Here is a 16,761-nt window from a genome sequence, read left to right as displayed (position 1 = left end):
CCTCCTTTTTCTCTTTGGAAGCTGTCTCCATCACAGCAGATGACCGCTTCGGGGCCCTTCCCTGAGTGGCATTGTGTAGATTCTGTGTGCTTGTCTGCTGGCCTATGTGCCATGGGCAGGGACTGAGGCTGGGCACCCTATCCATGAACATTTGTTGAGAACTCACTTTAGGCCCTGGTATGTGGTCAGCATGCAGGAACGTTCATGGGTAGGAGGAAAGAATCCAAGCCCCGCGCACCCCAAGATGAAGCCTGGTGAGCCGAGCACTCTCCTGTCTGGAGGTTCTGTCTGGCTCTCGGCTCTAGGATGAGGGGTAGCCTGTGGTAGCAGGACCTCTGCCCAACATTCGCGGAGCTGCACCAGCCTTCTCGCCGCTGTAGTTTGTCCCTTCTTTTTTTTTTTTTTTAATTATTATTATTATTATTTTTAATTTTTTTAATTTTTTTTACAGGGACAGAGAGGGAGTCAGATAGGGGTATAGATAGGGACAGACAGACAGGAACGGAGAGAGATGAGAAGCATCAGTCATCAGTTTTTTGTTGCGACACCTTAGTTGTTCATTGATTGCTCTCTCATATGTGCCTTGACTGCGGGCCTTCAGCAGACCGAGTAACCCCTTGCTGGACCAGTGACCTTGGGTCCAAGCTGGTGAGCTTTTTGCTCAAGCCAGATGAGCCCGCGCTCAAGCTGGCAACCTCGGGGTCTCGAACCTGGGTCCTTTCGCATCCCAGTCCCACGCTCCATCCACTGCACCACCGCCTGGTCAGGCAGTTTGTCCCTTCTTGACTTTCAGAAATCCACATCCTTATATACTGAGTGTGTCTGGTATAAAGGACATGTCTGGAGCCTTAAAACCCTTGTCTGACGATGTTGATCTCACCTGAACCGCTGGTCCATTTTCGTTTAGTAAGATTCTTACATTTGAGTTTATTTTTGCTATCTCTGTTTCTAGTTGTGTCATTTGGAACAGGTTGCTTTTTTCCTTTTTTAACTTTTTAATTTTTTTAAATTAAAACGCTTTTTCCAATTGATTTTAGAGAAAGAGAGGAAGGGAGAAAGAGAGAGAAGCATCAGTGACTCATTGTTTTACTCTTGTAATGTTTCCTGTCCATGAATCGAACCTCCAATTTTGGTTATTGGGAAGACGTGTAACCACCTGAGCTGCCCGGACAGGGCCTTTCTTAATTTCTTTTGGGTTGATTTTTTTTTCTTTCTTTCTTTTTCTTCTCTGTTGAATCGGGATTCATTCACTTGGCTTCCATGGTAGCTGCCTTGGACGTTTTAACACGCAGAGTTCATTTATCAAAATCTAAACTTCCCCGTTATTTTTACTGCTCTCCAAACAATTCAGAGACCTTAGCACACTGAGTGTGTGACCTCCATCCCGCCCCTGACCTGACCCCTGACCTGACCCCTGCAGGCCTCAGCCTCAGGGTCTTCCTGCACTGTCACCTGGCCTGTGCCAGGCTTCTGTCCTCTGCTGCTGCTCTGCACAGACCTCAGATCTGTGGGCCAGCTCCTCAGAGGCCTGGTCCTGGTCATGCTTAGCGTTAGCTCTGAGGTTCTGAACTTCCTTCCCAACTCATCAATAGATTATTATTATTTTAACAGAGAGAGAAAGAGAGAGGGACAGACAGACAAGAAGGAGAGAGATGAGAAGCATCAATCATCAGTTTTTCGTTGTGACACCTTAGTTCAGGGGTCGGGAACCGTTTTGTCTGAGAGCCATGAATGCCACATATTTTAAAATGTAATTCCATGAGAGCCATACAACGACCCCTGTGCCTTACGCATTATCCAATAAAAATTTGTTGTTGTCCCAGAGGACAGCTGTGATTGGCTCCAGCCACCCGCAACCATGAACATGAGTGGTAGGAAATGAATAGATTGTAATACATGAGAATGTTTTATATTTTTAACATTATTTTTTTATTAAAGATTTGTCTGCGAGCCAGATGCAGCCATCAAAAGAGCCACATCTGGCTCAAAGCCATAGGTTCCCGACCCCTGCCTTAGCTGTTCATTGATTACTTCCTCATATGTGTCTTGACTGCAGGCCTTCAGCAGACCGAGTAACCCCTTACTCGAGCCAGCGACCTTGGGTCCAAGCTGGTGAGCTTTGCTCAAACCAGATGAGCCCTCGCTCAAGCTGGTGACCTCAGGGTCTTGAACCTGGGTCCTTCCTCATCCCCGTCCGACACTCTATCCACTGCACCACCTCCTGGTCAGGCAAAATATTTTTATTTTTTTTATTTTTTACAGAGACAGAGAGAGAGGGATAGACAGACAGGAACGGAGAGATGAGAAGCATCAATCATTAGTTTTTCGTTGCTGAATTGGGTGTTAACCAATTCAGAGGTTCTCAACCTGTGGGTCGCAACCCCGGCAGGGTTGCCTAAAGCCATTGGAAAATACATAATGCATATCAGGAATTTACGTTCCGAATCATAACTGTAGCAAAATTACAGTTATGAAGTAGCCACCAAAATTATTTTTTGGTTTGGGGTCACTGCAACATGAGGAACTGTATTGCAGGGTCACGGTATTAGAAAGGTTGAGAACCACTGCCCTAATTGTTCATTGATTGCTTTCTTATATGTGCCTTGACCGTGGGCCTTCAGCAGACCGAGTAACCCCTTGCTTGAGCCAGCGATCTTGGGCTCAAGCTGTTGAGCTTTTGTTCAAACCAGATGAGCCCTCGCTCAAGCTGGCGACCTCGGGGTCTCGAACCTGGGTCTTCCGCATCCCAGTCTTACGCTCTATCCACTGAGGCAAAATATTTTTAACAATTAAAATGCTCATGTTTGTTTGTTCTTTCTCAGAGGGCTGGTCAGAGTTATCTTGTTGATCTTTGTGGCAGGAATGGTTGTGTCTGCTCCCCCGTATTCACCTTCACTGGGTGCTGGGGGCCAGCCCGCTGCTCCTGGTCCCCCCACCCGTCTGGCTGCCCTTGGCCCTGCCAGGGAGTTGCTGACCCTCTGTTACTAGGACTTGGCAGAAAAAATCCTGTGACAGAGTTGGTGAAATGTGTCTCTGGTTTATCCACAGTGTTCTGGAAGCTCTGGTAGTACTGGAAGGGACTCCCCTGGAATGGTGGGAGCCCCTCAGAACTCACTGCCAGCGAGGCGGCACAGCCCCCGAGCCCTGCTGTGCCGCCTGCCAGACCCCCAGCCAGTCGCCAGGACTGCATTTTCTGATTACAGGTTCTCCTGACGGTGTTCTACTCTGGTTTCTGTTGGATTAATAGTTTCTATTTTGTTTTATTTCCCTCTGGTGTTGATGAACATTTCACGGTGAGTCCCCTGACGGAGTCTGTGCTCTCCTTTGGACCTAAGAACAGGGGTCCCCAAACTTTTTACACAGGGGGCCAGTTCACTGTCCCTCAGACTGTTGGAGGGCCGTACTATAAAAAAACTATGAACAAATCCCTATGCACACTGCACATATCTTATTTTAAAGTAAAAAAACAAAACGGGAACAAATACAATATTTAAAATAAAGAACAAGTAAATTTAAATCAACAAACTGACCAGTATTTCAATGGGAACTATGCTCCTCTCACTGACCACCAATGAAAGAGGTGCCCCTTCCAGAAGTGCAGTGGGGGCCGGATAAATGGCCTCAGGGGGCCGCAGTTTGGGGACCCCTGCCTAAGAAGGACTAATGAACTTCTCATCAAACTGACCTATGTGGTTTTGACTAAAAATGTCCCTTTGTGCCTTTGAAAACGCTGAGCATGCTTTAGCCAGAGATCGGGGTTTCCCGTGCTCTTGGCGTCTGTTCCTCCCTCCTTCCTGCTCTCAGGGTTTGGGGTGGGAAGCCCTGCTCTTGATTCTGTGTCAGAAGGCAACTTCGTTTTACCTCTCTTTCTGAAAGGGGGTCTGGCCGACCTTAGATCTGACGCTGGTTGTCACTCGGCTGTGCCTCTCTGGGTTGAGTTCCCACCATGTGATCGCAGACCCTCTGTGGCCGCTTGTGAAGCACCCTACCCCCACCCCACAGTGAGACCCTCTTCCACTGGGCTCTGCTCAGCTCTGTGGGTTTGTGTGTTAATGAGTATGTCAGACTGCATTTGAGGAATGTCTGCTGGCCTTTAACCTTGGGGGACAGGGATGCACGGGGTAGGCTGCTGGGCTGTGTTCTGGAGCACCACCTTCCAGGGCGAGTCACATCTCCTGCAGGATGGGAGGGTCCAGCCGCCTGGGGTGGCCCCTGTCTTTGAAGAGTGCTGTATGTTCCAGTTGCTCACCCCCAACCGAGGTCTTCATGGTGGCCGTGGGCTGTGTGGAGTCTCAGGATACTCCGTCATAGCTGTAGTCCCTTCCTTTCCTATACAGGCACCATCTCCTCCAGGTCACAGGTGTGGAAGGGGCTACTGGAGAAGTCAGAGGTGGGGTCAGGTGCAGGAGTCGCCTGAGGGAGTGAGGAGAAGCACACAGGGAGGGCAGCTCCAGACTCCGTCAGGCCTGTGGCTGTCTGGTCACATGCATGTCCACACACAGTCACAATGTGCTCTCTCTCTCTTTTTTTAAAAAATGTTTCCACTGATTTGAGAGGGGCGGGTACGGAGAGAGAGAGAGATTACATCATCTCGTTCTGCTTGTTCTACTTAGTTGTGTGCTCACTGGTTGCTTCTCATATGTGCCCTGACGGGGGATCGAACCCAGACCTTGGCATACTGGGACAAATCTCTATCGACTGAGCCACCCAGCCAGGGCTACAAGGGCTGGGGTTTTTTTTTGTTTGTTTGTTTGTTTTAAGTGAGAGGAGGGGAGATAGACTCCCACATGTGCCCCGACCAAGAACCACCCAGCAATTGTTTGGGGCCAATGCTCTGCCCATCTGAGGCCAGTGCTCACAACTGAGCTATTTTTAGTGCCTGAGACAGAGGCTTCATGGAGCCATCCTCAGTGCCTAGGGCCATTGCACTCAAGAATCAATCGAGTCATGGCTGCAGAGGGGGAAGAGAGAGAGAGAAGAGAGGGGCAGGGGTGAAGAAGCAGATGGGCGCTTCTTCTGTGTGCCCTGACCAAGAATCAGACTTGGGACATCCATATGCCAGACTGACGCTCTACCACTGAGCCAACCAGCCAAGACCCACAAATGCGTTTTTGTGCTCACACACATGGTAGCACAGCCCAGTGTACACAGGCGGACCTGCCAGGCTGATGGGTAGGGGGGTATGGGGCTGCCCTGGGAACGGGCTGGGGTGGGGCGCCATGCTTAGGCGTGAGGAGCAGGCGCAGCAAGCCTCTTCTGCAGCAGGAGTGTTGCCAGGTTCCAGGAACAGATTGCTGCTTCCCGGGGCTCGTTCTTCTTACAGGCCCATGAGGAGCCAGCACAGAGCGTCTTCTGTTCCAGAGCCTGCGTGGGAAGTTGGCAGCAAGGACTTCTCGCCCACTCACGACTGGAACTTTCCCACAGTGGGGATGGGGGGACAGCAGGAGGCTTGGGTGGCAGTCAGGGCCCCCAGAAATAGTGTGTAGACACCAGCACCTTGTCCTGCCCCAGGTGTGTCCCTTGCCTGCCAGCTGTCCTGCTGTCCCACCCAAGGCTCAGAGTGTCAGTACAGGCCGTGTCTGGCCAGCAAGCGACCCTGGACCACTCTCTGTTCATCAGTGGGATGAGGACTGAGGTGGAGAGCAGGGTGGCCACACAAGCGCCAGTTAGAGAGAGTCCGCAGAGTGCTGTGCAGCAGGTGCTGAGGGCGTGGTGCTCAGCAAAGGACAGCTATTGTCGCAGCAGGTGGACTTCCACATATTTCTCCTGCCCTGTGGGGGCCGCAGGAGGACAGCGACAGTCAGGTGGGGAGGGTCTCAGTGCTGAGCCCCATCTGTTCACACTGACTCCAGGTTGTGGGGCAGCTGCCTCCTAGTGGTGGAGCTTGTCACCAGAGGTGAGGTTCCACAGGGTGGCCCATGACCAAAGGGCGGGGAGCCAGCGTGCTGTGTGCTTGGAGCCTTCGGGGCCAGAAGGCAGGGCTGCTCCACTGTCGTCTGAGCAGCCTTGGTTGGGGTGACTTTCAAGGTAACTAGCCACTTTCAAGTGGGGGTCTGTGTGGAGCATTTTGGGGGAGTCAGGCAGGACAGAGTGTAGGGCCTCTCTGTAGGAAGGCAGCTTCCTTTCCCAGGAAGCAGGCAGCAAACTCACACCAGGAAGCTGGGACATGAGTTCTGTTTTGAAGGTTCATATGAGGTCTGAGATCACCTAGGGAAGGCGCTGGCATTGTCTCCACACTGTGACCCTCAGGAGCCTGGTGGCCTGGCCCCCACCTGCATGGACAGGTGAGAGGTGACCTAGGAACAGCCCAGAACTGGAGAAGTTCAGGCTTCAGGACATTTTGAGAAAAGATGCAATGACCACTGATAGAAATTGAACTATTGTATTGAAAATACAATTCTAAAAGTAAGTGCAGACAAGAAAAGCAGAGTGTAAAACTGCAAAGAGAAAACAGACCAGACGCAGGGTGAGGGCGGGTCCAGCTCACTTCAGATGAGGAGAGCAGGTGCAGCGTGGGCACGGGGGTGGCCGGGCTGCCCGGCACTGCCATGCTCTGTACTTTCAGTTTACATTTGTAAATTTTAGGACTTCTGATTTCCTCCTGACTCCTCCATTTTCTCGTGGGTGCTGCCTTTTCGCAGCTGTGGCCTGAGGTGAGCCCAGCCTGCTAGGTCACCCTGTTCCCTGGGGGCTCTCGCTGCCCTGGCCGAGGGAACATCAGGTAAGAAGAACCTCCACTCTCGGTCTGAGTATTTCCCACTTTCCTCTCTGCCTGTCATTCTTAAAACCATCTTTTCACTCAATAGGAGATTTCTGTTAAGAAACCAGCAAGTCATGCCTGACCTTTGCTGGCGCAGTGGATGGAGCGGCAAGGAGGAGCGCTCAGGTCGCCTGTCTGGAACCCGGGCTGCCAGTCAGGGCTCATACGAGAAGCAACTCGTTGAAGCTTCCTACTCCTCTCCCACTGCCTTTCTCCTCGTTCTAAAAGTCAGTAAATAAAACCTTTTAAAAAATCAAGTTATTTGACTGACCGGGCGGTGGCGCAGTGGATAGAGCGTCAGACTGGGACGCAGAGGACCCAGGTTCGAGACCCCGAGGTCACCAGCTTAAGCGCGGGCTCATCTGGTTTGAGCAAAGCTCACCAGCTTGGACCCAAGGTCACTGGCTCCAGCAAGGGGTTACTCGGTCTGCTGAAGGCCCATGGTCAAGGCACATATGAGAAAGCAATCAATGAACAATTAAGGTGTTGCAACGCGCAACGAAAAACTAATGATTGATGCTTCTCATCTCTGTTCCTGTCTGTCTGTCCCTGTCTATCCCTCTCTCTGACTCTCTCTCTGTCTCTGTAAAAAAAAAAAAAATTAAAAAATCAAGTTATTTAATTTAGTGTTTGTTGATTCGCTGAGGAAAGGTTTAGGCACTGCTCACAGTCATGAGAAGGTATTATTCTAATTTTGGGTGTTTTTAAACAACCACAGTGAGATTTCAGTAATAACAACATCCTCTCTCGCAAAGTGCTGTTGGTCTCCCTCTGTCCTGGTGTCTGAGGTCACCGTGCTGCCCCAGTGCCCCTGCTGAAGCCCCGAGTCGCCATGTCTGGTGGGGGAGCAAGCTGAAGGGGACGGAAGGGTGGCACGATGACCTGCGACCCAGTGAGCACTCCAAGGGGTGACAGGAGTGTTCATGTTTGCGGACCATGGCCTTGCGGGGCGAGAGCTGCCATCTCCACCGGCAGAGCCCTGCCATAGTTCGTTTCATGTCTCAGCTCAGGGGGCGGCGCCGTGCTACTGGGGGGGCTTTGGAACAAGATGGAACCTGGGTGTCAGCTGTTTCTAGTCACAGGGCAGCTTCTCTGTTCCAACCACTGGCATGTGAACAGACGTTTTGTTCTCTAAATGGTCCCACAGGGGCCCCTGGTGCCTTTTTGTTGGTAAGAGAAGTCCTGTAAGACAGGGCTGGTGGGGGCATGGTCAAGGCCCAGGGCTCTGTGTGTCCTGACTGTCTGTCTTATGACCTCAGGCACCAGACAGAAACCAAGGGCCGTCCTCGAAGCAGCAGCGTTCCAAGTGCTTCCGTGGCAGCTCCACCGTCAGACCCACTTTCCGCTGCACGGCATGTGGTTCTGTGTGGGTCCTCTCTCCATGGGCAGGTCTGCCGCAGCTTCCAGGAAGGTGCAGTAGCTGGTCCTGACCTGTGAGCTGACTCTGTGACTGACAGTGGGTAGGTCACAGCTTTAAGGTCAGGGCAGCGGTCCTGTGCAGCAGGGGAGGCAAGGAGCACAGCTGCCACAGAGGCGCCGGTGTGGGCATGCCAGCCGCCCTGCCTGGTGCAGAATGGGGCATTGTGCCTACTGCTCAGAGCCCAGCGCTCAGACGAGAAGCTGAGAGTGCTCATTGTTCACAACGAGGGGAACTTATGAAAACAACATTGAGAGTGGAACTCGGGCCTTCTGGAAACCACGGCTGAGTCAACACTTGTTTATTCTCTTTCCGTCCCTGAAACTCACTAAAACGAACAGAAGAAATTAAAAATAGGGAACAAGATTTAAGTCAGAGGAGGATATCAGCCAGCCCGGAGCAGTGAAAGCTGGAGGCTTGAGCAGGACTGAGTTTGCGCTTAATGAAGACTCTTAGGGACAGCAGTGACAACATAGGCTCGACAGAAGGGGGCCTGTGGCCCTGGTGAGCGTGGGAGAACCCGGACCTGGGCGTCTGGTGAGGGAGGTAAGCTGTCGGGAAGACGAGGGAAATTGCAGCTTGCTGTGCAACTGTTGACCTCTGGCTGTTCCTTCGGTCTTGTTACTGGCGGCCAGTGCCCTCTGCTCTCCGGGGACGTGGCTTCCAGGGACTCACCTCATGGGCTGATGGTCACCCTGAAGGAGTATTGCCAGAGGGTCTTTGTGTGCCGGTGGAACTGTCCTCCCACTCGCACACCTCATAGCACCAGCCGTGACTAAGGCCCTGATAGTTCTTCAGAAACCCTCAAGACTGTCTTGCTGGCCTGACTTATGGTGGTGCAGTGGATAGAGCATTGACCTGGGTCGCTGAGGTCCCAGGTTCAAAACTCCAAGGTCGCTGGCTCGAGCACGGGGTCACTGGCTCTGCTGTAGCCCCCTGGTCAAGGCACCTATGAGAATGCAATCAATGAACAACTAAGGAGACGCAACGAAGAATTGATGCTTCTCATCTCTCTCCCTTTCTATCTGTACCTATCTCTCTGTCTCTGTTACACACACACACTCAAAAAAAAAAAAAAAAAAAAAAAGAAGAAGAAAGAGAGAAGGAAAAAGACGAAGTGCAATAATCTAGCTGGTGAGAAGGCACTTAGAAGAATTAACCCAGGAGACAATGAAATGTTTGATAGAATTTTCTCTGTATACTAAAAAATACAAATTCAAAATACATAAATAAAGAGAAAAGAACTCAAAGAAAAGACAAGATTAGCAGGAGAGATTGTGAATTGGCAGAACTGAGAAAATTAAAGATAAAAACTCCAATATAAACCTGAGAGCTCAATTAGCAACAGCAAGTAACAGAATGGGTGTGATTGAAAAAGAATTTGTCATCAGAGGGCAAGCAGCTCAAAAGAACATGCTGCATAGAGGGAAATAGACAAAACATGGCCAGAGAGCGGACCAGGACGGGAGGGAGGGCTGCAGAGACGGAGTCGGAAAAGACACAGTGTCCAGGGTGGGGGTGCCGAGGAAGCAGGGCCTCCCGGACTGAAGGCCAGGAGGCGGGCGTGCTACACCTTGAGAGGGTGCATCAAGTTCCTGAAAAGGCTGGAACAAAATGACCACTGTCAGGACAGGACCTGGTAAATGACTGGGTTGGCTGTGCAGCCCACCTGCCTCATGCTTGCTCCAAAGGCAGCAGGAGGGCCGAGAAGCGTGCTCTCCAGGGGGCTTTCCTGCGGGGTGCTGGCCTCAGGACAGGGCAGACCAGGGCGGGGCACCCACCTGGCTGAGGTGTGTCTGCAGCTGTGCAAGGACAGTCCCTTGGAGAGTCCCTTGGAGAGTCACGTGCCCCTCCTGGAGACCAGAGTAGCTACACAGACTGTTCTTTTGTGTCTATTCTCCCAGTTTACTTTTTAGTCATTTATTTACATCAGAATGGACTTTTGGGTATCTATACTTTCTATTATAATCCAACATAATCTTTTTCCTTAAATTGCTGCAGCTTTGGTCATTGGGAGCTTTCAGTTGGCACCTTGTCCCTGGGACAAGCCCCATCATGGTGAGGTTTTGTTTTTGTGCAGTCTTCTTTGTATCCTGCTTTCTGCCTGTCATTTCAGCCATTTCTCCATGGGCTCCTGGTTTTTGTCCTTGTAGAAGGGTGTTAGAGCCAGGGTCTGGGCTGGGCATACTGGTTGTTGTGTTCTGTAGGCCTTCTCAGCTGCCACAGCAAGGAAATGTATTTGTGTATGTTGAGCTACGTGTGTACACACATGTAAATATTTCTAGATGGATCCATTTGTGTCTGTATCCCACCGCCACTCTGATCCATCCCTGTGTGGGTCACTCTAGACCCCTCCCCTTGTCTGTCTGTGACCTTCCACTTCATCAGCGACAAGCCTTTGCCTTGTTACTTTGTTCCCATATACACACATCATAGTATCAGAATTGTGACCTGTGCTCATGGGAAGCAACATCACCACCCAGAAGGTGGAGTAACAAACAGGGCTCAGATTTACCATTCCCTCTGGAACTAATAAAAATTGGACCATGTATACAAAACCTTGGTTTTCTAGACTTGGGATATGAGAGGACAGTGCACAATGATTCATGTGAGATGAGTATCAGACAAGATGAGGCTGATGATGTCCCCAGCCTAGAGCATCGGGGAGCTTCTAGCTCAGGGGTCGGGAACCTATGGCTCGCAAGCCAGATGTGGCTCTTTGGATGGTTGCATCTGGCTCGCAGACAAATCTTTAATAAAAATAATAATAACGTTAAAAATATAAAACATTCTCATGTATTACAATCCATTCATTTCCTACCGCTCATGTTTATGGTTGTGGGTGGCTGGAGCCAATCACAGCTGTCCTCCATGACAACACCAAATTTTTATTGGATAATGCGTAATGTACATGGGTCGTTGTATGGCTGTCATGGAATTACATTTTAAAATATGTGGCGTTCATGGCTCTCTCAACCAAAAAGGTTCCCAACCCCTGTTTTAGGTTATGCTGCAAAGATCCTGGTAGATGCCCTGAGTTCAGGAGCTGGACCTTAGTGTCCAGGGTGACCGAAGTGATGCGAGTGTGCAGGGATGCACCACAGACTGGAGAGCTGCAAACAGCTTGGAGACGTGCCGAGGACCTGCCTACTTCCCAGTAGGCTGCTGATCTGCTGTGGGTGTGGGACAGAGAGGCCGGGGTGGGGCCCCACAGAAGGGTTAGAAGGGACAGTACTCAGAGCTGACAGCACTGTGAACAGGACCTTGTCATTAGGCTGACTGACCCCTTCCTAGTTCGCTGGGCAGTGGAGAACACATAGCCCCAGAATAAATGCTGCTCTAGTGTGCTAACCATCTTAGAAGCAAAGTCCAAAACTTGCACACTGTTTCCAAGTAACTCCCAAAACATAGGAATGTTTATAGGAACATAAAAACACACAGCCTCCAAAGGGTAAAATTCAGTGTCTGGCATCCAGTAAAAATTACCAGGCATGGAAAGGAACGGGGAACTACAATCCCTAAAGCAGTGAAAAACCAATCAAAACTGATACAAACGGACTCAGATGATGGGGTGAGCAATCAGGGTCCTTGAAGAAGTTATAATTATGTCCCATATGTTCAGAAACCGAGGGAAATATTGGGTACATTGAGTACAGACATAGTGAAGTGAAGACAGTTAACTAAAAAAAAAAATTCAAATTAGACTTCTAGAGAAGAAACCAATCAGTCTGAATGCAAAGGACACTGGATGGGATTAATGGCAGAACAGGCATGCAGAAGGAAAGATCTGTGAGCCTGCGGACAAAGCAGTGAGGCTGATCCACCCTGAAGGAGGGGAAAGTGCTTTTAAATGAACAAAAGCATAAAAGAGCATGGCTGAGATGTGGGACAACTGGCCGAGGGCTGACGGGTGTGTAATTGGGGTTCCCAGAGGGGACGGGTGAGACAGAAATAGTATTCGATGAAAACTATAAACCTCGATCAAACCATCTTAACAAACCCTAACTAAGCACAAGAAACATGAATACAAGGCTCATTAGAATCAAATTGCTCAAAACCAGCAATAGAGAGAAAAGTCTTAAAAGCAGTTAGAAGAAAAAGCATACCAGGTTGCCCTGCTGTACAGAAGTACAGCATAAGTATGAAGCGTCCTCAAAACCCAGAATGGCGCAAAGCAGGGAAGCCGTGACCTGGGGACTGTATGTATAGCTGAGGCAGGCACCCCCGGAGCAGAGGTAAAGCACAGGTGCGCACAGGCAGTGCCAGGGGCTGGTGGCTCCGTGCTAAGATGCTGAGTATGGTTCCCCAGAGGAGCGTGCCGGGCCCCTCTCCCTGCTCCGGGGGCCGCACTGCCTCTGTAAGGGCTCCCTGCAGAATAAACACAGAATGCTCCTTGGTAAAAGCAAGTCCTTTTTGGATTTCTTTCCATTAGCCACAACGGGGACTAATGTAAATATTGTGCACACTCTATATAGCAGATATTCCCTATCCTAGGCTTGTCTTTTTACTTGTAATGGAATGTTGACAGTTTCTTAATTTTACTGTAGTTCAGTTTATTAATTTTCCTCGATTAAGATACCTCTACCTACTACATATAAGACCATAGAGATTTTCTTCTACATTTTTTCCTGAAAGCTTTATTGTTTTACTTTTTAACATTTATATCTACAGTTTATCTAGAATTGAGTTTTGGGTCAAGGTTCATTTTATTTTTTTCCTGTGTTTATTTAGTCAACACAACACTTTTGAAAAACCCACTTTTTGTCGTGAATCCGGCACACTGATTCTTCAGCCTTGCCCTGTCAGGGGCCACGCCGTGTGCTTTACCCATGTTGCCAGAGCAGCATCAGGGAGGCAGTGCTGTCCCTGCGTGATAGCCAAGGGCGCTACTTCTCAGAGGCAGAGGGCAGCTAGTGAGGAGCACTGGGTGCCTTCTCGTGGGTTGGCAAGGGCTAGATCCTGGCTGGGCTTCAGGGGCAGGGCCCAGGGAGCCCAGAAACCAGCTCAGGACTGGACTCCCCATTCTTGTCTGTGCCCTGGGCTGTGAGGGACTAGCTGGACTCTTCTTGCTTCTTAACACCGAAGGTGTACTGAGGTGTTTTCTGAATTCATGTGCTTAGACAGTAATGCTCTCTCACAGGGTGGCACCTTCCCAAGTGATGCTGGAGGGGGCGTCCTGATGATTCTCTGAGACTGTGCACCTTGGTCCTCAGGAAGAGACTGCAATGTCCCAGACGCAGGATTACGAATGTGAGAGCCATAATGCCGGAGTGCAGGAGCCTCGGATCTCAGGGTCGAGCACAAGGTGAGGAGAAGCCATCGTGGTGCTAGGTTATCAGAGACGGGCTCAGTGAGGTGGAGTCAGGGCTGGTCCGGGCTTGCTTCTGAATGTGACATCCTCCAGTGGAAGCTCAGGCCCCAGCCCACTCCGTGCTGCAGGTGCCAGACGGAGGGAGGGGCTTTTCCTCACGCAGGTGTACTTGGCTGCCTGGGCCAGACACCCTGCAGGCTGAGTATGGGCCCAATTTCTATGCCCCCTCTGGGCATCGATACACCCCAAGGCAAGCAACCATAGCTCAACATTCTTCTGTGTCTTTTTTTTTTTTCTTTCATTTTTTTTTCTAATTTTTAACTTTGGCAATAATTGCACATTTACAGAAAAGTTGCTAGAACAAGAACATGTCCCTGGCCCAGATTCACCCTTTGTTACCATTGTGTGCCCCTTCCACCCTCCTCACATAGGCTGTTCTCCGAGTCCTCTGGGGGGTCACAGGTGTTTTGGCCCAGTGTTTGCTCCTGCACCCTTTAAAGACCTAAATGAGTGGATATACCATGATTTGGGTGGAAGATGAAATCATCACAAAAGGCCTCTGTTTTCTCCTGGAATAGCTCCAGCCAAGGTGCCAGCAGAGTCTCAGAGCTGACAGGCTGACTCCATAATTCATGGGGTCAAGAATAGCCAAGAAACGGGGTTTAGGAAGTTTTGCACACAGTGCAGATCTATTGTGTTTAAGACAGTGTGGTGCTGGTCAGAGAAGGTTTGACCAGTGAGCCAGCGGGCAGCTCAGACACAGGTGCCCTGACACTGTCAGCCCTGAAGACCCAGGTGACCCACATGGAGAGGACAGGGTTTCACACAGCAGACAAAAATCAGTCCAGGTAGATTAAGAACTTCAACATGAAAGGCAAAGCTATAACACTTTGCAAGTCAACTTAGAATATTTTTGACCTATGCCCTGATCAGGTGGCTCAGTTGGTTCGAGCGTCATCCGGATAGGGCTCAGTTCATGGTCAGGCACATACAGGAGTCAACCAGTGAATGCACAACTAAGTGGAACAAGAAACTGGTGTTTCTCTCTTTCTCTCTTCCTCTCACTCTAAAGTAAATTAAAAAATTTTTTAATAATATTTTTGACCTAGAAGTGTAGATTTCTTAAACATGAAAGAGGAGAAATCATGAAGAAAAAGATGTAAATTCAACTGTATTACCATTAATTTAGAAGCTTTTTACCAAGAGGTAAAGTGCCATAAAGAGCGTGAAAAGACAGACCTCAGACGGGAGATTTGTAACACATATAATCAAGAAGAATTAGTATCAACAATATATAGATATTTTTAAAATACAACTCCTGCACATCAGTTCGAAAAAAATTGTAATGGGCAGAAGTCACGTGTATTTTTAGGCTTTGGCCGGGTGGCTTGGAAGATGGAGCCTTGTCCTGGAGCACTGAGGTCACAGGTTCGATTCCTGGTCAGGGCACATATGAGAAGTGACCAGTGAATGCACAACTAAGTAGAACAGCAAGTTGATGCTTCTCTCTCTCTCTTTCTCTCTCCCTCCCTCTCCATTTTCTCTCTCTCAAATCAGTGAAAAATGAGAAAGTCGTGTGTTTTTAGTAAAAGAGAAATATAAAAGGCTCATGAATGTGAGAAAGATGCTTGACTTCATTAATAAACAAGAAAAATTTTATACCATATGTATGGAAATTCATTATACTAATCTATTTTGGTATATGTTTAAAAATTTCCATTATAAAAAACAGGTGAAAAGAATTTTAGATAAGTATAAGAAGGAATATAAAATTATGGCAGATTTCACCAGGAAGTAACCTCTTTTAATACCCTTTTCACAATTTTCTACATAAACATAGTATTTCCTTGGCCAGATAGATCCGTTGGTTAGAACATTGTCCTGAAGCACAGAAGTTGCCAGTCCAATCTATGATCAGGGCACATACAGGAACAGATTGATGTTCCCCTCTCTCTCTCTTCTCTCTCTCTCTCTTCTTCTCTCACTAAAGTCAAACTATTTTTAAAAATTTAAAACCCAAATATATAGTATTAACACCTACATGGCAGCCCTTTTTTTTGTTTGTTTTTTGTTTTTCTATTGATTTGAAAGATGGGGGTAACAGAGAGAGAAGCATCAACTCATTGTTCCATTTAGTTGTACACTCATTGGTTGCTTCTCATATGTGCCCTGAATGGAGAGCTAACCCATGACCTCAGTTTACTTGGATGATGCTCTATCCACTGAGCCACCCAGCAAGGGCTGCGTGGCTTTTTAAAAAAAGAGTCTGTATAAGTTTATTTAGTGATTAATTGTGAAAGTCCTTCCCTGTTACTAACTTTGGATTCACATTAAAACACATCCTCTGGCCCTGGCTAGTTTGCTCAGTGGTAGAGCGTCAGCCCGGCTGTGGAAGTCCTGGGTTCGATCCCCAGTCAGGGTACACAGGAGAAGTGACCATCTGCTTCTCGACTCCTCCCCCTCTCCTTTCTCTCTCTTCCTCTCTTCCTCTCTTCCTCTCCTGCAGCCAAGGCTCGACTGGAGGAAGTTGGCTCAGGCGCTGAGGATGGGTCCATGGCCTCCACCTCAGGTGCTAAGAAGAGCTTGGTTGCTGAGCAATGAAGCAGTGTCCCAGATGGGCAGAGCATCGCTCCCTAATGGGCTTGCCATGTGGATCCTGGTCAGGGAGTCTGTCTCTGCCTCCCTGCCTCTCACTGAATTTTAAAAAAGAATACTCTGGCCTGACCTGTGGTGGCGCAGTGGATAAAGCATCGACCTGGAAATGCTGAGGTCGCCAGTTCGAAACCCTGGGCTTGCCTGGTCAAGGCACATAAGGGAGTTGATGCTTCCAGCTCCTCCCCCCTTCTCTCTCTCTCTCTCTCTCTCTTCTCTCTCTCTCTCTCTCTCTGTCTCTCCCTCTCCTCTCTATAATAAATAAATAAAATTAAAAAAAAAAAAGAATACTCTGCCTGACTGGTGGTGGCACAGTGGGTCAAGTGTCGGCCTGGGACACTGAGGTCCCAGGTGTGAAACCCCAAGGTCTCCTGCTTGAGCGGGGGCTCTTCTGGCTTCAGCGTAGGGTCGCCAGCTTGAGCATGAGTTCATCAGCATGATCCCATGGTCACTATCTTGAGACCAAAGGTTACTGGCTTGAGCAAGGGGTCACTGGCTCAGCTTGAGCCCTTTGGTCAGGGCACATATGGGAAGAAATCAATGAACAACTGAAGTAACGCAACTATAAGTTGATACTTCTCATTTCACTTCCTTCCTGTCTTTCCTTCTCTCTCTCCTCTC

The 16,761-nt window shown here is 49.2% G+C and overlaps 1 protein-coding gene across 6 annotated transcripts in view; it reads left to right on the top strand.

Annotated features, from left to right (window-relative positions):
• ARHGAP39 (Rho GTPase activating protein 39) overlaps nt 1–16,761 on the top strand; it is an 85,043-nt gene that overhangs the window by 19,482 nt on the left and 48,800 nt on the right. For 3 of the 6 annotated variants that reach the window (XR_010750523.1, XM_066379765.1, XM_066379762.1), the window contains exon 2: nt 13,318–13,482. The exons of 1 other annotated variant lie outside the window; for it this stretch is intronic. Coding sequence is in view for 4 of the 5 variants with exons in the window: in XM_066379765.1 (XP_066235862.1) it covers nt 13,403–13,482 (80 nt within the window). In the remaining variant the exon portion in view is untranslated. Of the gene's footprint in view, nt 1–10,217; nt 10,236–13,317; nt 13,483–16,761 lie in introns of those variants that run through there. 2 more of the 6 variants (XM_066379763.1, XM_066379764.1) reach the window with 2 other exon arrangements.

Source organism: Saccopteryx leptura, chromosome 3, assembly GCF_036850995.1.
Source record: "Saccopteryx leptura isolate mSacLep1 chromosome 3, mSacLep1_pri_phased_curated, whole genome shotgun sequence".
NCBI lineage: Eukaryota > Metazoa > Chordata > Mammalia > Chiroptera > Emballonuridae > Saccopteryx > Saccopteryx leptura.
Note: the sequence above shows the minus strand (reverse complement) of the source record. Positions and strands in the feature narration are given on the sequence as shown.